The sequence below is a fragment of the Paramisgurnus dabryanus genome, chromosome 3, assembly GCF_030506205.2.
Source record: "Paramisgurnus dabryanus chromosome 3, PD_genome_1.1, whole genome shotgun sequence".
NCBI classification, from domain to species: Eukaryota; Metazoa; Chordata; class Actinopteri; order Cypriniformes; family Cobitidae; genus Paramisgurnus; species Paramisgurnus dabryanus.
In genome coordinates, this window is record NC_133339.1 from 14,964,940 (window position 1) to 14,983,086 (window position 18,147).

The 18,147-nt window shown below is 36.1% G+C and overlaps 2 protein-coding genes across 2 annotated transcripts; one reads left to right on the forward strand and one right to left on the reverse strand.

The window, feature by feature from the left end:
* Positions 1-1,377: 1,377 nt before the first annotated feature.
* On the reverse strand, positions 1,378-3,440 carry LOC135769021 (uncharacterized). Its single transcript, XM_065278386.1, has 2 exons — positions 3,329-3,440; positions 1,378-2,931 (listed from the first exon to the last, which is right to left on the reverse strand). Exons 1-2 carry the CDS (start codon positions 3,414-3,416, stop codon positions 1,805-1,807), a joined length of 1,215 nt encoding a protein of 404 aa, XP_065134458.1. The 5' UTR covers positions 3,417-3,440; the 3' UTR covers positions 1,378-1,804.
* A 10,791-nt stretch (positions 3,441-14,231) lies between these two features.
* Positions 14,232-15,944, forward strand: LOC135769033 (uncharacterized). The gene has a single exon (XM_065278397.2). The coding sequence runs from the start codon at positions 14,234-14,236 to the stop codon at positions 14,990-14,992; it is 759 nt and encodes a 252-aa protein (XP_065134469.2). The 5' UTR covers positions 14,232-14,233; the 3' UTR covers positions 14,993-15,944.
* Positions 15,945-18,147: the final 2,203 nt, after the last annotated feature.

The following is an 18,147-nucleotide window of genomic DNA, read 5'->3' on the forward strand; positions in this document are numbered from 1 at the left end:
TCTTATACGTTTTCCTGTGGTGCGTGGTGTGTTAAAGGGACATTCCACTTTTTTTGAAAAATGCTAATTTTCCACTCCCCAGAGTTAAACATTTGCTTCTTACCGTTTTGGAATCCAGTGGTGAGCTGATCTCTGGGTCTGCCGCTAGCAGTTTTAGCACGGCTTAGCACAATCAATTGAATCCGATTAGACCATTAACATAGAGCTAAAAATAACCAAAGAGTTTAGATTTTTTTAAGTTTTTATAAGCTGTCGACCTCAAAAAGCGAGCGTTTAAAGACACAAAAGTGGAAACAGGCAACTTTTCATAGTACTTGTATTAGTAAAACTGCGTCCACTAGGGGGAAACGTAGTCGGCAATCCACTATTTTCTCCTTAAAGACTGGGTTTTACGGCTCGACAGCTTATAAAAACTTATTTCTGGGTTCTTTGGCTTGTTAGCTGTACATATTGTCACACAACAGCTTTTAGGCATTATTCTGTTTTTGTTATAAGCCAGAAATGGCAAGGAGGCGGCCTCTCGCAATACAAAGTCAATGGAGACGGTTGGATTGTTTCCACCCCAATGGTAGTGGTTTTCAAATTTGCATAACTGCGCTCTGTCTCTATTTGTCATAAACCCTTACACCTGTGTGGCTTTATTGATTATACTGTGAAAACTGTAAAGTTTACTTTCTTACTGTTTGTCACATCATTTGTCATGTTTATTGTATTAGTTAATAATAAAGAGAAAAAAACAACTGCTTGTTATAGTTATTTACTGTTGTTTATGTATTAAATAATAAAAATGTGTATTGTATTTTAAATAAAAGATATTACAAAAAAGTAGAAAATAACTGACAACAAGAATTAAAAAAATGTGTATTAACATAAATCTTTGGTGTTTACTGTCAGTATCCTTTAGCTGATTCCACTTATGCGTTTGTCTTCCCTTGCATCGTGAGAAATATGAGTGAGCGAGTGTACAACAAATGTACCCTCAAAATCAGAGTGCATTGTGGGTCAAAAGTAGTGACGAATGTAAGTTGAAGTTGTTCACTCAGCCGACACCCGATATAGTGCACTATGTAGTGATACAAGTATTGCCCAAAAAATAGTCCCCTGCTATTGAAAGTAACCAAGGGGACTATTTTCGGGCAGTGCGTAATATCACTAATAATAATAGTAATATCAGCCTTGATTATTACGCCAGTATGAGAGTATAGTTCATACCCACATCTGCCTTGAAAATCGCAGCATTTAATTTTCTGTCGGTCTTAGTCCACGATGTAACTACAGAAGAGTCAAGTTTTAAATAGGAAAAATATTGAAACTCTTTGGTTATTTTTTAGCGCAATGCTAATGGTCCAATCAGATTCAATGGATTGTGCTAAGCTATGCTAAAAGTGCTAGCGCCAGACCTGGAGATCAGCTGAATGGATTTCAAGAATCAAATGTTAACTCTAGGGGAGCAGGAAAATGAACATATTTTAAAAAAGTGAAGAGCGTCTAAATCTGCTCGGAAACATGGCGGAGGCGTTCCCGTCGCAAATCAGAAATATTCAACATGTTAAATATATACGAACAGAAAACCTGTTATGTGGGGCGAACCTTTAGGACCAACACACACTCACGCTGTACTCATGTGAAACAAAATAATAACCAATCAGAAAGCGAGCTGATAAAAGACGAACCATAACAACTACAGTATTGGCGCAGCAGGCACAGTCCAAAGTGAGATGGACATCGGAGATATAAAATACAGTCAACAGTATTAATGACATTTCTTTATGACCGTTGTCCATCATGTTTGTTTACTGTGAAGTCACGTTTGACCGTGAGCAAATGGTTTCACTACAGTGTGAAGTCTCATGTGTGTCTCAAGTCTACTTTGATTACTGAAAGTCTCTTCACACCAAAGACACGTGTGAGGTTTCTCTACGTGGTAAATTCTTGCATGTCTCTTAAGGTTACTTGTATTTATGAATCTCTTTCCACACTGTTGACAGGTGTAAGGTTTCTCTCCAGTGTGAATTCTCATGTGAATCTTAAGGTTACTTGCAGTTGTAAAACTGTTTCCACACTCATGGCATGCATGTGGTTTCTCTCCAGTGTGAATTCTTACGTGTTTTGTAAGGTCACTTGAACATGTAAAACCCTTTTCACAGTGTTGACATGTGAACGGTTTTTCTCCAGTGTGAATTCTTGAATGTTTCTTAAGGTTACCTGCAGTTGTAAAACTGCTTCCACACTCATGGCATGCGTGTGGTTTCTCTCCGGTGTGAATTCTTGTGTGTCTCGTAAGGTCACTTGAACATATAAAACTCTTTCCACACTGTTGACACGTGTATGGTTTCTCTCCAGTGTGAATTCTTGAATGATACTTAAGGTTACCTGCAGCTGTAAAACTGTTTCCACACTCATGGCACAAGTGTGATTTCTCTCCAGTGTGACTTTTCAGGTGAGTCTCAAGTTTACTTTTATATCTGAAACTCTTTCCACACTGTGGACATGTTAAAGGTTTCTCTCCAGTGTGAACTCTTATGTGTTTCTTAAGTTGACTTCTATCTATGAAACCCTTGTCACAGTGATGGCATGCGTGTGGCTTTTCCCCACTGTGAGTTTTCATGTGGCGGTTAAGGTTCGTTTGAAAGGTGAAACTCTTTCCACACTGTTGACATGTGTAAGGTTTCTCTCCAGTGTGAATCCTCATGTGTGCTTTAAGGTTATCTTTTCTTCTGAAACTCTTTCCACACTGTTGACATGTGAAAGGTTTCTCCTCACTGTGAGTCCTCTTGTGATCTGCAGGGCGTTCATCTTCACTGAAACTCTTTTCACACTTTATGTCTTCTCTTCTAAGAGTTCCTATTTCTGAAACATTATGGTTTATTTTTACAATCTCATGTTTCTCATCCACTTCAGCTTGACTCTCCTTTTTCACTTCTATCATATCTAAAATAAAGACAGTAAATTGTTAAAACTAATAAACCAAAGTGACAAAACACATTTGAGATTGTTTGACAAAAGCAACATGTCATGTATCTGTTATGTGTTATCTTTAATGGTTGAGTACATTACCATTTAATAGAAATGTCTGCTCTTGTAGTTTAACTCTAGTAGAGCATTGCATGGAGATCACAGTCATTCAATTCACTGATGGTTGCTTTGGATAAAACTCTTTACCTGAGTTTCTCTTTATCTAATTCTAATGAATCTATTTTAGATGCAGAACGTCATCTTATTAATTAATGATCTCATGGATTTAAGTTTATTTTCCCCTCATGTTTCTCAATGTTTTTATGATTATTCCTCAACCATCAATAATAAAGATTGAAAAATAGCCACCAACCTATTTGTTCCTCGGTATCTTCATCCTTTATTCTGCATGGTTGTGGATTTGTCATCTTCTCAAGCTCCTCTTTCACCAGCATCAACATTATGTCATGAAGATTTCAGTTTTCTCTGTGTGTTTGACTCCAGCATTTATTGGTAGATTGGTGTAGTGATGGTCGCTGTCGAAGCACGCTTCATGAGGCTTCGAAACCTTTACGAATCTTTTGTTTCGAATCATTGGTTCGGAGCGTGTTTCAGGTTTCAAACTGGCCAAAGTCACGTGATTTTAGCAAACGCGGCTTCATTACGTCATAACTTTTTCGAAACGTTTCAAAAATCCGATGGTTCACCACTAGGGGGAGTTGATCACATGGCCAGTGTCTAACATGGTTAGGTGACTCGGGTCAGTTTTATTATTCAAGTTCATAAAACATTTATCCTTCTGACTAATAACACTACAATTTTGTCTACTTTTTGTTTATAGACAGATTTAATGACAGAAATGTGCATATTTAAAAGGGGACTTAGTTTTAATGATCTGTTTGCCCTAAATAAAACAAAAAAACATACACTTTTAATGATGTCTTAATTAAGTTAAATATTTTTATAATCATATTTTAATAAAAATTATTTTGTAAAAAGTGTAAAACTATTTTAACCAATAGGTGTCGCCAGCGTGGTGTTTCGAACGCCTCTAAAAACTGAATCACTTTTCGAAGCAATTGGTTCAACTGTTCGAAGCTTTGAAAAGCTTCGTTTCTCCCATCACTAGTTGTAGGAGGAGCTTCACTAAAGGTCTCAATAGGCTGGTTCTACTTCACGCGGCGCCGCAAGAATCGACAGCCGGATGACGTTAAAGTTACGCGAGAGCGATTTAAAAGCATACTCCTCCGTATGATTTCGCGAATCGCTCTCGCGGTTTTTGACGTCATCAGGCTGTCGATTCTTGCGGCGCCGCGTGAAGTCGAACAAGCCTCACTTTAAGGTGTACAGGATTTAATCTGTCCAGTCTATTTTCATATACACTGTAAAAAAAATTCACCCTTGATAGATATAGAAAGTTACAAATATTTACATCAGGATTACATTTGCTTTGTGAACAAATTTACATGATAACTTAAGAAATCACCATACTGAATTGAGTGTAAATGAGAACTATCAGTCTGGAATAATGAGGTTTATTAACAGCTCCATTAACACTGATGTATCTGAAACAAAAACATTTCATGAAGACTGACAGCTCTGTTAACAGCTCTATTAACATGGGTGTTTTTTCTCCATGAGGTTACTGCCACGAATTAAACAATCTTTAAAAAAAAATTTCATTCTCAGTAAATATTAACTTAAATGTCTACATTTTTGGTCTCCAGTTGATCCTGTAGATCATCTGATGTTCAAAGTGATGATGCTTGTGTTTAGCAATGCATTTATATTTAGTCTAGCAGATGCTTTTGTCCAAAGCGACTTACAAATGAGGTAAACAATAGAAATAGAGCAACACAAGAATAGCAATACTGTGTAATAAATGTCTGATCATTTTTATAATTTGTTCGCTACTTAAAAATAAGGTATGTGCCTTGGACACAGCAAAAATTGCTAAAAATCTTCTCCGTAACAAAACAGTGATTATGGCAAAGGCTTACATTCTTTGTTTTGAACAGTTTTAAATACGGCATTATATATGTTGAATGTTATTTAGTACAGGTGCTTTCAAACATTAGTAAAATTATTATTTTTAAATGTTTCCCAGTTACTGAATAACTAAAATATGTGTATGTTTTAATTCTTTAAAAATGTTTCCTTTTTATATTTTGTGAATCAAAAGAAAAGAAAAATATGTGATCACCAGGTTGTGTATGAGTTTATTTATTCTGTTGAACACAATAGAAGTTTTTTATGTTTTTCCAACTATGGAAGTCATTGGGTACCATTAGCTACCATAAATTATTATAAAAATGCATTATTCTGTGATCAACGGAATAATACAAACTCAAATAGGTTAAGGGTGAGGGTAGGCGATGACCTATCCCTTTTATTTGTTTCTGAGACAATCTATCAATATAACAACATTTCATAAAACAAATCTAAAGTGTGCAATCAAGCTGAAATGCATTTCTATCCAGTTTTTCTGTTCAGTCAATGTGAAATGTTAATATTTAAATGATATTTCTGAGCAAATAAACTACCAAAACACTAAAACTTGCACACTTGTCACAAGAGAGTTATTTTATTTTGTGAGCAAATGCACTTAAGATCATCAACAGCTCTATTAACAATGATGTGACTGAAACAAATGCATTTCATGAAGGCTGATGACTCTTAACTGCTCTATTAACACTATTGGGTGTTTTTTTACTGTTAGGTTATTGTCAAAAAAGGGATGGGCAGTAGCCTATACAGATATGTATTTAAAATTACAAAATAGGCTATCTGATATTAGAACAACTGTATTGTAATTTCTATTTTTATTTGTATTGTTACGACCGCTAGGGGTCAACCGTAACAGAAAGAAGGAAATAAGTCTCAAAACCAGAGAGATATCGAAAAATACAAGAAAACTTTATTTTATAAAATGAAGGGTTTGTCGTCAGGGGCAGACCAGGCAAAAATAACAAACAAACATTCTTTTTTTACAAACTAAATTATCTTACAAAAAGAAAAGAAAACAAAATACAATTTAACTACTAGTATTTTTATATTTTCAATATACATAAAATGCTTTATCATGCATACACCCCCCCAATCCCAATATTCATGCTCATTTGCTGCAGTACTTACAATATGTGAAAACAATTATTAATGAATTTAAGAAAAAAATAATAAATGGGACAAATTAATTTATAGAAACTTTTGTATGAATCTGCTTTGATCAATACATGCTACATAAACTTTAGACTTAGTCCTAAGCCTATGAGTTCATAGGCAAGGCTCATGTAGGCATATATAATTAAAATAAAATAATTATATTATAAAATAATAAAATAAAATAATTATATTATTCAATTGTGAAGTGCTTGTGAACTGGGTGATGAACGTGCTTGTGATCTACCGAAGTGCATGATACTCAAAACCTGCACACTTTTGAACCAAATTACGAATCAGTCACGTGGTTGAGAGCAAAAAGGAAGTCACTGATCACGTGCCCTGCTGAAAAAAACAATAAAACCATTACAGAAAATTCTAATGGTTTTCATTAAAATACCAATAGAAACCATTAGCTTTTACCATTAAAACCACTACACTGTAGTGTGTTTTGGGCCATACTTCATTAGAACCAATACATATTCCATTAAAACCAATATATAGAACCATTAGAACCAATACATAGAACCAATACATACCATTAGAGACCAACAAAAACCAATACACTGTAGTGGGTTTTGGGCCATATTCCATTAGAACCAATAAAATTCCTAATAAAACCAATAAAACCATTAGAATTTCTGTGATGGTGTCTATTGTTTTTTTAGCAGGGTGGTTATTGCAAAACGAATCAAGCTCCGGTACAACGCTGTGAGATGTTTCGTTGATCCAAAAGAAAGCTACAATTATCTTGAGGCTACGCATAGGGCACACCAGATTAAATTATTATTTACACATGTTAGGTCAAAGTGAAACAGATGGATGCATCCATTGTGGAGTGTCAGAAACAGTGGAGCATGTGCTGGTTCACTGTCAATGGTATAATAATGAACGAGTTCAACTTGTGGATGAACCAAAGGAACTGAGAGTTCAGTTAGCAATAAAAGATTTATTTCAGAGTGCACAGGTAGAACCAAAAGTGTACCCTATATTATTTAAATATTTGAGAGATACACGGTTGATACACAGAATTTAAGGTGTTACACAAAGAAGTGTTTATTTTTTATTTCATTTATTTATTTATTATTATTATTATATATTTTTTGTACATATATAGTAGTTTTCCTTGCCATCACCCTAGGTATTCACACTCCATCCCAGTAGGTGGCGGAAATGCACCAAAAGCTGGTTTGCCAACCGCCAAAAACAATAAAGAAGAAGTAGAGATGTATCGTTTGTTTTATACAAGCTTCAAAGCCTCGGGCTGAATCCCAAACCGCCTACTTCCATACTATATAGTACGTAAAGTAGCGCTACGGAAGTAGGCGGTTTGAGATTCCATAGATATGTATATAAAGGCTAGATGGCTCGTCCGCGCTGATGGCCAATTGAGTTGAACGTCCGCATTTTGGCGGCCATCTTAGGACAGGGCGCTCGCTCACTCGTAGCATTGAGTTTTAATGATGCAGGTACTTTTAAATGACCATAACTTGCTTAATTTTTTACCGATTTTCAAACGGATTGGTTTGTTATAAACGTCAAAGATGTACCTATGACACTGAATACGTATACTAAAAATAAATAAAAAATTCATGAAACATGTTAAAGCATCCATAATTATAGCCACGTTAATAACGTTTGTAAAAAACCAAACCGTTTATAAATCCGTCAAGAATTCAGCAAGTTACGAGCATTTTAGTTGGCGTATGTCACTCACCTTCCGTCCACAGCAGCAGGGAGCAGCACTATGGCAGCACTGACCTAAGATGGCCGCCAAGTGACGACACAGCTGACTCCGCCTTGAGCCATCTAGCCTTTATATACATATCTATGTGAGATTCAGCCTAAGTGCTGTTTTTTTTGTTAGTTCAATCTCTTTACACTCCACCACAGTAGGTGGCGGTATGCACCTATGACGTTGGTTCGCAACCCGACATAAAATCAAAAGAAGAAGAAGAAGCCTCAGCGCAGAGCGTCACATCACTAATGAATGGACCGTCTTGCTCTGCTGTTATATTGAAAGTTTTCTTGCAGACTCTGCACAATGAGCACAATGAGGATGATAGCGTCACCGTGTCTGTGAAGTGGATTTTTAAAGCTGGAATAATGAGCGGATTAAGCATTTCAATGGTCAAGAGAGGAATAACACTGATGAAACTTTCTTGGCAATGAGGATTGTGCATCACAGTCAGGTACAAGGAGGATGAAGGCTAACTTCTGGGTAAGATTACAAGTTTAGTTTTCGCCACTTGTTTATTGACTACTTGTAATAACATATTTAGCTTAAGAATATTTGCCGATCGGGTCTGTGTCCTTAGCAGGGGCGGATCTAGAAAATTATTTTTGGGGTGGCAAGGGGGTGGCATGAGAACTAGGAGGGGTGGCAATGAAGTAAGCATCCTTGCATGGTTGTCGTGGATACAAGAAATTATATACTGTATATACTATATTCGGTGTATACACTGGACCTCAAATTTTTAGAACATAAAAAAATGCAACAACAAATGTTCCTATAAGTACCCAAGCAGCTACCTTTAGCATCTCTACTGTAGCACCCTTTGTCTTAATACTAAGTTAATACATTTTTCCATTATCTAAAAACACTGACTGTTTGCCTAGTTTATATTAATGTAAAACATATTTGAAAGGCACACATCTCTTTCTCTCATAACCCTCTTCTTTAATCCTTTCACTCACTTCATGATGGATTTCTGTCTTTTCATTTCTTTTAGCTCTTCACCATCCATTTCTATGTTTCTTTCTTTCATGACTTCATTTATTCCTTTCCCTTCCACAACATATTTTTTGTTTTATTTGTACCTTCCACTCCCATAGTATTTGATTTTTCTATTCTTTTTGGTTAAAAAAAATGGATATCAGCCTTTTTTTCATAGTATCCTGGAAAATGCAACATTAAGTTCTTTCAAGCTTTCTAAAAATACACAACACTGAATAGTTTTGTCTCCTTAATGAAGACAAATAAAAACATTAGACTATATCATAACAAGTGATTTCATATGCACGTATGGAATATTTTGTATTGCTGCAGTAGCTAATAAGACATGACGGGCTAGAAAGAACTGCTTAAAAGATATTTACTGCTTACACAAACCTGCAGTTCAGTTATAACTACCAAGCAACTACCGTTACCTCAGGCAATATTAAACAATCACAGTTTAATTTTTGTATTTTATCCTGAAGCAACATTTATCTTTAAAATATGACCGTATTCAGTACTCTGATTTGCTGATGTGATGCTCAACTTAATCATTTTAAGACACTAAAGAGAAACCACTAATGTTTTGGCAGCATGTGATGATGTGAGGTGCTTTATTAGATCAGAATTACTTGCTACAGACGTGAAGAGACTCTTTCTTCATGGGCATAAGTTGCACATTCATAAACATTCTTGCCTTTCACCGCAACGATGGAAAAGTAACGTTTGTGCTTTTTATACTTTGTGCTTGCGTCTGCTACCTTTGTTTTGAGATCGTTGTACTTGTCATCGCTCTGTTGTTGCGGGTTTATGCGACTCGGAAGGGATGGACTGCAGCGCGAGAACCGAGCTGCATGTGAGTGCCTTGGATGGGGCGATGCATCCTTTCACCGCAGTTTTCAAAAGTCTCCAACCACGCCAGAAAAGATCGCTAGATTTGTCCGTGTCGCTTTTTTAATTAAGTCGCTAAAGGGGTCTAAAAAAGTTTCTTAATCTAGCGACAAAGTCACCAAGTTGGCAAGACTGCGCAGACTTTTTATACTGTAAAAGACTTTCTGCTGGGACTGACTGTTCGTGCTTGTGTATGAACTCTGCTGCCTCTGGTTGGCTAACGATGGAAATTAAGCCAATCATCATCAGCTATGTGGTTGTCCCACCCCCTCTAAGACACACACACCAATCATCGTCAGATATGTGTCTCCCACCCCTAAACACACGCAGAGAAAACTCCATTGCCTTTCTGGCTAAAAGAGCCTACTCGGGTATATATTAGGATACCAGTGCTGGGGTGGCATATGGGTAGGGCTGCAACTAGGGCTGGGCGATATGACTCAAAAAATTATCGAGAAAATGTTTTCCATATCAGTCGATATCGATAATTATCATGATAAATAACAAATCTTTACTCCTGTCAAATTTAAAGGCAGATTTTTGCTCCTGAATGAAAATTGTAAAAACCAGACAGTTAATAATGGTTTTAAACTACTTTTTATTCAGAACATGACAAATACAAAAACTAAAATCTTGTTTTAATGCATCTGTATTAAATGTAAATCTATTTGTTATGAAATCAACACATTTCTGACACAAAAGCAGCAGACTACTGTCCCTTTAAGACCCAAGACAGACCGCTTTAAGTTTCAATATACTGAGTAACAGCTGTTTATGTTCACTTAAACAAGAAAGAAAACTTAGTTCAGTGATCACGCGTGTGTTATACATATACGAGCTATACACGCTGATAAATGGATGTCAAGGGTGTCACTTTGCTGTGGGAGCGCACATACCCAAACACTATATTCACTGCAGGGGTGGATCTGCTGCTTTTCCTCAGTTTCCTGAATTTGTGAATGTCCTGTAAATATACTTTTAAAGCTGGGCGGACGTGTGCGTGCGCAAGGCGGACGCTGAATGAAAGTAAAGTATACTGCACGCACCTGTGTCTGCTGTGTTTGACGAACCCTGTTTGCGCGTCCAACATTACACACAAGAAAATGTTTCCGCGCATTTGGATTCTGTGATTCCGTCCGCGTTATCCGCATCGCGAAAATCATAGGTCTCTACTAATAAATAAATAACTTGCCTCATCTTCCACTCCTTCAAGTCTGACTGTCACTGTGATTGTAAACCAAGAGCGCGTGCCGCATCCGGAAGTGCTCGCGCAACATTACGCACAGTGCTTAAACATTATCGATCACTTATCGAACTGTCCTTATCGTTTTATCGAAAAAGTTTATATCGGTAAAATTATCGTTATCGAATTATCGCCCAGCCCTAGCTGCAACTAACGATTATTTTAATAATCGATTAATCTGTCGATTATTTGTTCGATTAATCGATGAATCGGACAAAAAACAAATAAAGCATTCATTTCCAACTCCTTATTCAAAACAGAACTAAAATCTTTAGAAATTGCACAAACATGTTGCTCCTTGAACACACCTGAGCTGTTACAATAATAAAAAAAATAAAATAAAAATGGACTAACACAAAAAAATACACAGGTATGTTTTACATCTGCCAAATATATAGACTTTTTTACGATGCATTTCCAATCAAGAAGCCTCTCTTGATGGGATCAAAAAGATAGTATATGAGTACACTCTCAGAAATAAAGGTACAAAAGTTGTCACTGGACAGTACCCTTTCAAAAAGGTACACATTTGTACCCAAAAAGTCCATATTAGTACTTCAAAAGTACATATTGGCAGTTCAAAGATACATATTTGTACCTAAATGGCACATATTAGGACCTTTTATAAAGGGTACTGCCCCAGTGACAGCTTTGTACCTTATATTTGACTTTATGTGTTTTCTCTGATCGGATAGCTATCTCATTTGTTAAAACTGTTCCATTTACATTTGGCCACATAAATGCGTCTTGTGAAAACGGAAACTGCGTCTTCTACTCCCGCGCAAAATGCAAATACATCATTCATTACTTCGCCTAAAAAAATGTACGACGATGTTTATGCAACAAAAGGCGGCACTTACTGTATGTTGTACTGTATGTTGGGCCGGGCACGCGCGTCTCCTTGCTCGGCATGAGCTGGAGCGCGCAGTACAGAACAGCAGGAGAGTGACGGCGCGATGATTTAACATACAGGTCCATGACGGGGAAAAGCGTTCATACACTCTCTCTCAACGTTTTATTTCTTTGTTTAATATCATTGGAGTTTTTTATTCGTTCTAGAAACTTTTTTTACTCGCTGTCGTCGCCCCATAAAGCATAAGCGTGTCGTCTTTGTTTGATTACCTCTTTGCCGTCTATAACTTCCAGGTGACGCGCTTACGTTTGGGAGGAGTAAAACACTGACATGTGGTTTTACCTTTACCTTTGCTGTTTTTTTATCTTTTCTCCACCGCCCTGTCTTATCTCCGCTCTATGAGGCGCCGAACTCTGCAAGCAACAGTGCGCGAGAGAGACCGACGCTCCGTCCCAAACCGCATACTTCCATACTATATAGTAGGCGAAAAGCACTACTTCTCGTACTCTTTGCCTACTATATAGTATGGAATTAGACGGTTTGGAACGCAGTGCGAGTGTGTTCACTCCGCTCCGCGCTTAACTGAAGTTTTTCCTTTTTTTTTATTAAACGTCTCTGCGTCACGAAACACAATGAATCGATTATAAAATTCGTTGCCAACACTTTTAGTAATCGATTTTTATCGATTTAATCGATTCGTTGTTGCAGCCCTACATATGGGGTGGCAATGCTTTTATTTAGGGTGGCAACTGCCACCCCGTGCCACCCCGGTAGATCCGCCCCTGGTCCTTAGGAAAATTAACCATGGTTTTATTGTAGTAAAAGTGTAGTAACCATGTTGTTGTTTTTTTGTGTATTGATTACTATCAGCAAAACTATGGTTTTACTACATTATAACTAGGGCTGGGCCGATACCACTTTTTCATGTCTGATACCGATCTCGATACCACAACTTTGAGTATCTGTCGATACCGATACCGATCCAATACCATCTCTATCGCCATTTTAATCAATTAAGCAAATAACACATTTGTTAGCCGTACAAAAAGCTTGAACAGTGCTACAAAACTCAAACATTTTACTGTGCAACAAATTAATTCAAGACTCAATGAAACATTGTGCAATACTGCTGCTTCATTTTTATTTAAATGTTTCAAACAGACTAAAGGCAACATTTTTAGTTAGTCAGCAAAACAATTCAAAATGTTAAGGTGTAACTTTGGACAATTTAAAGTGCAACTTTGTGCAAATTCATGTTGCTCAGCAAGTCGCGCTTTACCCCAAGTTGCCATGACAAGGTTTGTGTTGGTATTGGATCGGATTGTACTCCCCGCCCTCTTCGATATTCGATCCGGCCATTTTCGCAAATATCGGACTAATATCGATACCAAATATCGTATCGGCCCACCCCTAATTATAACCATGGTTTTTAAAAACCATAGTTGTCAAAATCCTGTTTACCCAGATAAGCACAAGATGTAAGATATCTATATCTGGAGATCTGGAATACATCTGGTGTGTAAAAACATCTTAGAAAGAGCTGCTTTACATGCATTCTAAATCTAAAACGTCTTGCAGAATTATGTATTTAAATGTAAAAAATAATGTAATGTAAATTATGTATTCATTTATTTCTAATCAATAAAACCACATGATTTACAAAAATAAGTCTTGCTCAAGGATTGGGGGCGATATTCATGCGTTTTTGGCAGGTTATTTTATTTTGGCCTGAAACCTATAATGCCATTTTCTTTCTGCAGAAATTTCGGTGCACCCCTACCTCCATGAATGCTTTACTGACAAAGCCTTTTTAAAATCTTCAGCCACACCCACACAGTGATTAAGACCTTCAGTGAAGCTGCTCTTATATCAATCCACCAATAAATGCTGGAGTCAAACACACAGAGAAATCACTCCATGTGTGACAACTGAAATCTTCATGACATAATGTTGATGCTGGTGAAAGAGGAGCTTGAGAAGATGACAGATCCACAACCATGCAGAATAAAGGATGAAGATACTGAGGAACAAATAGGTTGGTGTCTATTTTCAATCTTCATTATTGATGGTTGAGGAATAATCATAAAAACATTGAGAAACATGAGGGGAAATAAACTAAAATCCATGAGATGATAACATTCTGCATCTATAATAGATTCAGTAGAATTAGATTGAAACATCAGGTAAAGAGTTTTATCCAAAAGCAACCTTCAGTGGATTGAATGACTGTGATATCCATGCAATGCTCTACTACACTTAAACTACAAGAGCAGATATTAAAAATAGAAATGACATAATGTACTTCACATTGAAGATAACACACAGATACATGGCATGTTGCTTCTGTCAATCTCAAATGTGTTTTATCACTCTGATTTATCAATATGAACTATTTACTGTCTTCATTTTAGATATGATGGAAGTGAAAAAGGAGAGTCAAGCTGAAGTGGATGAGAAACATCCGATTGTAAAAATAAACCATAATGTTTCACAGAAAGAAACTCTGAAGACAGAAGACATAAAGTGTGAAAATAGTTTCAGTGAAGAAGAACGCCCTGCAGATCACAAGAGGACTCACAGTGAGGAGAAACCTTTCACATGTCAACACTGTGGAAAGAGTTTCAGAAGGAGGGCTCACCTTGAAGCACACATGATGATTCACACTGGAGAGAAACCATTCACATGTCGTCTGTGTGGAAAGAGTTTAACATCAAAATCTGGCCTTAATTTACACATGAGAATTCACTCCGGAGAGAAACCATTTATATGCCAAAACTGTGAAAAGCGTTACACTAATAAAAGTAAACTTGAGACTCACATGAGAAATCACACTGGAGTGAAACCTTACAAATGCTCCCAGTGTGAAAGGAGTTTTACATGTCTAGGTAGCCTTAAGACACACATGAAATTTCACTGCGAAGAGAGACCGTTCACATGCCATCTGTGTGGAAAGAGTTTCACATTAAATGCTGACCTTAATTTACACATAAGAATTCACACTGGAGAGAAACCTTTTGTGTGCCATGAGTGTGAAAAGAGTTTTACATCTTCAGGTAACCTTAAGAAACATTCAAGGATTCACACCGGAGAGAAACCTTACACGTGTCAACAGTGTGAAAAGAGTTTCACCTTCCAATCGAACCTTTTCCGGCACAAGAAAACTCACAGTGCATAAAAGCCATTTAGCATGCCAGCATTGTGACAAGAGTTTTTCCCAGAAACAACTGCAAGCTTCATTCAGTTTCTGATATATTTTTGAGAGTGCTTGGCCAAACATTTATATGTAAACATACAAACATGCAGGAGACATGAGTGACCGCCTCTCCCCTCATTTTGATTGGACAATGGAAAAGACGCAAAAGACGTTGGGTGCTAAGGGAAAATATAACGTATGGTATGATTCCTTTTAATTGATCTGAGTAGAAACATGCATTTATGTTGCATTTAATTTTTTTTCTTTACTAGTTTTTGCAACATATATTGAGAGTATGTTAGTTAAATATTCGCTTGATTTGATCTAGTTATTCTATATGACTTTCTTTCTATTGTTTAAATCTTATGTTGGTGCTGTTTGTCTTTAAATGCTAATTTGGGTCTCAATCTCAAGGTTTTTATTTAATATCACGAGAATGTTGTGAAACAGCAAATGTCACTGTATGTGTTTGGTATGATATATCTGCTAGATTTGCTTCTAGTTAGATGAAGTTAGACAGAGTTAGTCTGACTATTGACGAAGTCTGACAAACTGTCAAGAACGCAACTATCTTTATTTTATTTTTAAATTACTTTGTCTCCTGTATGCATATTTTCTCATTCATCTCAGCATCTGCACTGTGGCTTAACCCACAACAAAGTTTTGAGTAACGGACTGAGTCATTTTTCCTGACATGAGAGAGATCTAGTGAGATATCATATCATTTTTGGATGTGAAATCTTTTCAGCGTTAAAGTTTATTAGGAAAATAAACGTTATCCGGTTATTTTAGTTTGCCATTTTATTAATTCTTTGTGGTGGTTTAAAGTTGGGACAATGTTTATTTAATTTGTGTATACTTTGGGCACAATGCTAAAAAGTAAGTAACAGTTCTGTTTTACTTTGCTTTACACATTTAGTTAAATTATTATAAATCTGTTACAATTTTTTTTTTTAATGTATTGATTACTATCAGCAAAACCATATAGTTTACACTAACCATGGTTGTCAAAACCATAGTTATTTTGTGGTTACCATGGTTTAACTATAGTAACCATGTTTTTTTTTGTTGTTGTTGTTTTAACTGTAGTAAAACCATGGTTAATTTTTGTAAGGGCTGTTTATTATGTTGACCGTGAACAAACCCTGATGTCAGTTGTTGTCGTTCTGGTGTAGGTGATGGCTGACTTCCAAAGAAAGGTATGAAACCCTGCCACTTTTTAAAGTAAATGTTTTTGTAATATACAAATATTTTTATTTGTGAAGACAAAGGTTTTTTATGGTTTTAAATTGAAGGAGCCTGGCGTTTGCACTGTTCTCGACTTAAAAGCCAAAGATAAACTTAAATACTGAAGAAGTACATATTTATAAAATGTCGCCGTTGTTTTGCGTTGACCTGAGGTGCCAAACAGATGCAAAGATTATTTTTGTGGTCAAAATAACCTTTATTACAGGGGGCATCACATGTGTACTCAACTTTATAATAAAGTAAAGATCTTATGTAGTTAGAAAAAGTCATGAAATATCTGAATACATTTTTTTTTGAAGAAGGTCTTGGAGTCAACAGACGACAGACCCCAAAACAGAACATTTTCCACACTCAAAGCACATACAAGATCTCATATCAACATATTTTCAACTTTCAAACAGACAAACACTTGCGGGGCACAACTAACGCGGGGTTAATTGTAACACAGCTTCTTTACATATTTAGGGCCGAGCAATATGTGCTTTTGTTTTTTGCTCTCAATGTCAGAAGATATGTTTTGGTTAAGATATTGAAGAAATAGTGTTTTGTAGACATGAAAGTAAATTTCTTAATCTTATGTTTTTTTTATTTCTGAGTTTGGTTTGTAAGTCATGCCGTTCTTAAATCCAACCTTATATTATTTTAATCACTGTCTTGTTACCTAAAACATAACACCATTTTGAAACATGTCAGAAACTCCTAGTAACTGATATCTGGGATTGAAAACATTTTTACACGGCGGGGTTAGTTGTCACACAGTGTTACCATTACGCCTCAGGTATACAATGATAATGAAATAAAAACAATTTAAATACTATTCATCAAAATGATAACTGTTAATACAATATCAGGGGAAATAACTCACAATTATCATTTTTTTTGTCTTAATTGTGCAGCCCTTCCAAAAAAAATCTATTTATATGCATTGCTGCATAACAGACGGTGGTTAGATGAAGGATGATGGATGGATGAATGTGTGGATATCTTTCTATTATAGACAGATATATAAACAATATCCACCTTTAGTATATAGACAGAAATTTAATTCAATTTTATTTTTATTTTTTTATTTATATAGCGCTTTTCACAATTGTTAATTGTTGCAAAGCAGCTTTACATGAGTAGATGTAGGGGAGAACACAGAAAATCAATAGATAGGATAAGAAGTAAAATATAGCGGCTAAGGTTAAACCGTACAAGCGAGCGTATTAATAATGTAACGTGTACAGTAAAGTGCTAAGTTAAGCCAATGTTGGCTGACTCTCCCTGGGACGAAAAAACCCCTAGGAGAAAACCCGGTGGGAAAATCTCCTAGAAGGACAAAAACCCTTGGGAGAAATTAATATATATTTATATATATAGACACGGTAGGGATAGGAAGCGGGAAAGTGGATTAAACAGGTTCAGCCGGTGGTCGTTACTCACCTTCATGTTGTTTTAAACTGTATTAGTTTATTTATTCTGTTAAACACAAGAGAGTTTTTGCTATGAAGTCAAATGTATCATCAGCTATGCATTCACCATTATTTATCCTTAAAATATATTTTATTTGTGTTCCATAGAATAAAGAAACTCAAACAGGTTTTAAACAAGGAGGGTGAGTAAATGAAGACAGAAATTTAATTTTCTGAAAAACCTAAAATGTGCAATCAAGTTGAAATGCCTTTCTGTTCAGTTTTATGAAAGTCATGACATGTTCATATTTAAATTATATTTCTTATAAATTGAAATAATTAGGGACTCCCAAACCCATAAAATTTGAGGTTTAGATAACTTGTCAGGGTCACATATCAGATTTATTTTGTTTCAAAATCACATTTCACAACATGCCTCATCCTATTCAAAACACAAACATTTGCTTTGCGAGTTAATTTACATGATAGGTTAGG